The sequence below is a fragment of the Littorina saxatilis genome, unplaced genomic scaffold, assembly GCF_037325665.1.
Source record: "Littorina saxatilis isolate snail1 unplaced genomic scaffold, US_GU_Lsax_2.0 scaffold_721, whole genome shotgun sequence".
NCBI classification, from domain to species: domain Eukaryota; kingdom Metazoa; phylum Mollusca; class Gastropoda; order Littorinimorpha; family Littorinidae; genus Littorina; species Littorina saxatilis.
The window spans coordinates 23,428-27,018 of record NW_027127923.1 but is presented as its reverse complement, the minus strand read 5'-3'; the positions used below and the strand labels follow the sequence as shown (position 1 = coordinate 27,018).

General features: G+C 45.1%; 1 protein-coding gene across 1 annotated transcript; it reads left to right on the top strand.

Annotated features, from left to right (window-relative positions):
• The first annotated feature begins 2,699 nt into the window (after window positions 1-2,699).
• LOC138956291 (bmK-YA precursor-like) lies at window positions 2,700-3,149 on the top strand. Its single transcript, XM_070327691.1, has one exon. The coding sequence runs from the start codon at window positions 2,700-2,702 to the stop codon at window positions 3,147-3,149; it is 450 nt and encodes a 149-aa protein (XP_070183792.1).
• The last annotated feature ends 442 nt before the right edge of the window (window positions 3,150-3,591 follow it).

Genomic DNA, 3,591 nt, shown 5'->3' with positions numbered 1-3,591 from the left:
GGCTCAGTTTGTAATGAGGATTCTTTCAAAACTATTTGAAAAATACAACAGTCAACGACTTAGAACAGAGAAAGTTGCCATGCCTTTACCATAACCATCGCCCACGTAACATTCCCTGTAAAGGGCCGTTCTGACTTTCAACCAACCTTTCCCCTGACTTTTGTCGGTTTGAAATTGCCCCCGAGTTGTCGAAGCCAAGTCGGCGAAAAGTGTGCCATTTGAACGGCCCTGACGATTTAGGTTCGAGTTAGGACCGATTTAGCAGCGACTCCAAAACTCAGTTGAGCGTTGCCCGACTTGGTCGTGACTTGGCTCAGATTTTGCGCAGACTTATCGGGCTTCCTGATTGGTTAGCTCTATCTGCTGAGTTATACAGCTATCCAAACTGCTTTTCCTGCATGAGAAGGTAGCTCCGATAGCTGGACTGGCCGAGCATTGCTTCTAAAAACTAGTTTTGAGAGTTTGCACTGTTCATATGGGGAGTGATTTTGATTTGAATTGTTGCCGACTAAAATTGCTTGAAAGTTGGGGGAAGGTTAGTAGAAAGTGTGCCATGTAAACGGTACATAACAACCCACGACCTGAACACGCGGGAGATTTCACCTGAGCGGAGAATGTCTCCTAGTTATCAGCAGATTGGGTGCCAATTAACTCACAACGTTTAATTAACACCCCGTGGTTTTAACACGTGTGGCATTTTGTCGAAGCAGCACAAAAACGTACACTCTTCCTGAATACTGAAGATTAGATTCCGCCTTATAACTTGTAATTCACCAAGCAAAACAACGCTTTAGAAAAGCTGATGTGATTAAGTTGGCGGTAGGGGGCGAGAGTTCTTTCAGCGTGAGTTCTGCGAACTCGCTGTCAGATTAAAACTTTTGCAAAAAATCGTTAGAATTCACGACTAAAAGTTTGAATGTGGATCTTTGGCAAGAAAACACTTGGCCATTTCTTGTTTGTGCAATCTCATTTTCAAAAGTGTATTTACTGATTGATTGATTGATTATTCCCGGTTTCAGATCAATTGTTAAATTAAGGTCCTTACTGAAGTTTGATTGATTCATGTGTTTATTTCCTCGTCGCATAAAGCAGGCAGGGTTAGTTATAGAACATTTGAAACACGTTCAATGTCGTAGCTGAGAACGGTCAGATTGAAGCCAACTATACCAATTTTCGTGGAAATTGAAACGTTCTTCAGTTGAGGCCTCGTTAATGTCATTGGAATCATGCGCATTTATCCAGACCAGTATACTAGACTGCACCAAAGATATTCTAGCCTAGAAGATCTTTGACTGCACCGCTCGTTACGCGCTTGTTAGGGCAACATGCTTTCGCTGCCAGACAGCTCAGAAAAGAAAATTGCACAGAACACTTGAACTCTGGTGGAACTTTTCGCTGCTGTCAGGAAACTTTCCGGTCCTCTTATCTTTATTGGGGCTAAGCATCGCATCGGGTCTTTAGGGAAAGGACGAGAAACACATGCCCGTGTTCCAGTCGACGATTTCTTTTTTCAGATCGTTTGGAAGTTTCGGTGTTTAAATCCAAGAGGAACTTTGCTTCTTTCGTTTATCGGATAACCTTTCGGCGTCTTATGTTTGATGGGGGTAGCATTCGGAGTTTTGGGCAAAAGTTGTGAGACACAGAGATGTGTTTCATTCACCGGCTTTGTTCTCGATCGTTTTAAAATGTCGGTGTCTGAACCCGCTTGGAACTTTTCTTCTTTCAAATACCCTTTCGGCCTCTTACCTTTATCGGGGTTAAGTATATATCATCGGGGCTTTGGGGAAAAGTTGAGAGAGACACGCATATGTTTCAGTCCAAGTTTCACTGCTTGAACACTAGTGGAATTTTGCTTCTTTCACATAACTTTTAGATCCACTGGGTATAATGGTAGAAACGTCTAGAGGGAAAAGGCATGCGTTGTAGTAGACGAATTGTTTTCTCTCAAAAATCCCAAAACAAACAGACAGCCAACGTTCCGAAATTCAAAACAAGAAAACAAGAAAGGTCAGTTGGTGGAACGTTTAATTATTGAAAAAACAAAACGTTACGTTCACAATTATATCGACCCAGCGGTCTTTTAAATGCACGAACAGACACTAATTACACAACACTTATCTTGACAAAATGTTCAGCTGCATACGCGTGTGTCTTCACTGCAGTTAGTGGTTTTTTCTGTGCACTTAAAAGACCGCTGATTTGTTTTGTTTTGTCAATAGTTTTAACGTTCCAACAACTGTGTTTACCTCAAAGTTTCGCTGTTTGCACTCTAGTGGAAAATAAGTGCTGTCAGAGAACTTCTCGATCCTATTATCTCGACTGGAGTCAGTATATTTATATAGGCATTGCATCGGGGCTTCCCGTCGACGATTCTGTTGATCATATGAAAGTCACACAAGAGTCCGCCATGAGGTTACGTCCCTTGAACACGAAAACGAGGTTTTTGAAATGAATCAAATTCCAATGTGAAAATGGCTGTAGGTTACTTTATTAACCGTAACTGTTTATGCTCCAGCCTTTACTTCGCGTGTAACATTATATATAGAACAATGTGTACATGTGTTACGCTAAAACACGGATCAGGACGTGGGCCGGGGGAGTTGCCGGGATTCAGATTAATAATTCAGTCGTACCTGCCTTGGCGACCATCTAGCAATGAAGACCACCTGCCCTGGCGACCATCTAGCGATGAAGACCACATGCCCTGGCGACCATCTAGCAATGAAGACCACCTGCCCTGGCGACCATCTAGCGATGAAGACCACCTGCCCTGGCGACCATCTAGCGATGAAGACCACCTGCCCTGGCGACCATCTAGCGATGAAGACCACCTGCCCTGGCGACCATCTAGCGATGAAGACCACCTGCCCTGGCGACCATCTAGCAATGAAGACCACCTGCCCTGGCGACCATCTAGCGATGCAGGCCACCTGCCCTGGCGACCATCTAGCGATGAAGACCACCTGCCCTGGCGACCATCTAGCGATGAAGACCACCTGCCCTGGCGACCATCTAGCGATGAAGACCACCTGCCCCGGCGACCATCTAGCGATGAAGGCCACCTGCCCTGGCGACCATCTAGCGATGAAGACCACCTAACCTGGCGACCATCTAGCGATGAAGACCCACCTGCCCTGGCGACCATCTAGCAATGAAGACCACCTGCCCATTACGACCAATCTAAAGGATCGCCAGCGAGGTTATTTCCTATTAAGTTCACCTTTCTTCTTCTTCTTTGTTCATGGCCTTGAAACTCCCACGATGTTTTACGTGTATGCCCGGTTTTACCCCGCCATTCAGGCAGCAATACCTCGCTTTTGGGGGAAGTATGCTGGGTATTTTTGTGTTTCTATATATATAACCCACCGAACTATGAAGGATTACAGGATCTTTTCTGTATGCGCTTGGTCTTGTGTGTGCGTGTACACACGAAGGGGGATAGTATAATGCACTAGTAGGTCTGCACATAAGTTGACCTTGGACATCGGAAAAGCTCCACCTTTAGCCCAACAGGCGCGTCCGCGATTCGAACCCACGACCTCTGCGCTCGTCTAGTTCAGCTTTCCATAACGACCAACAAACTGTCTATAA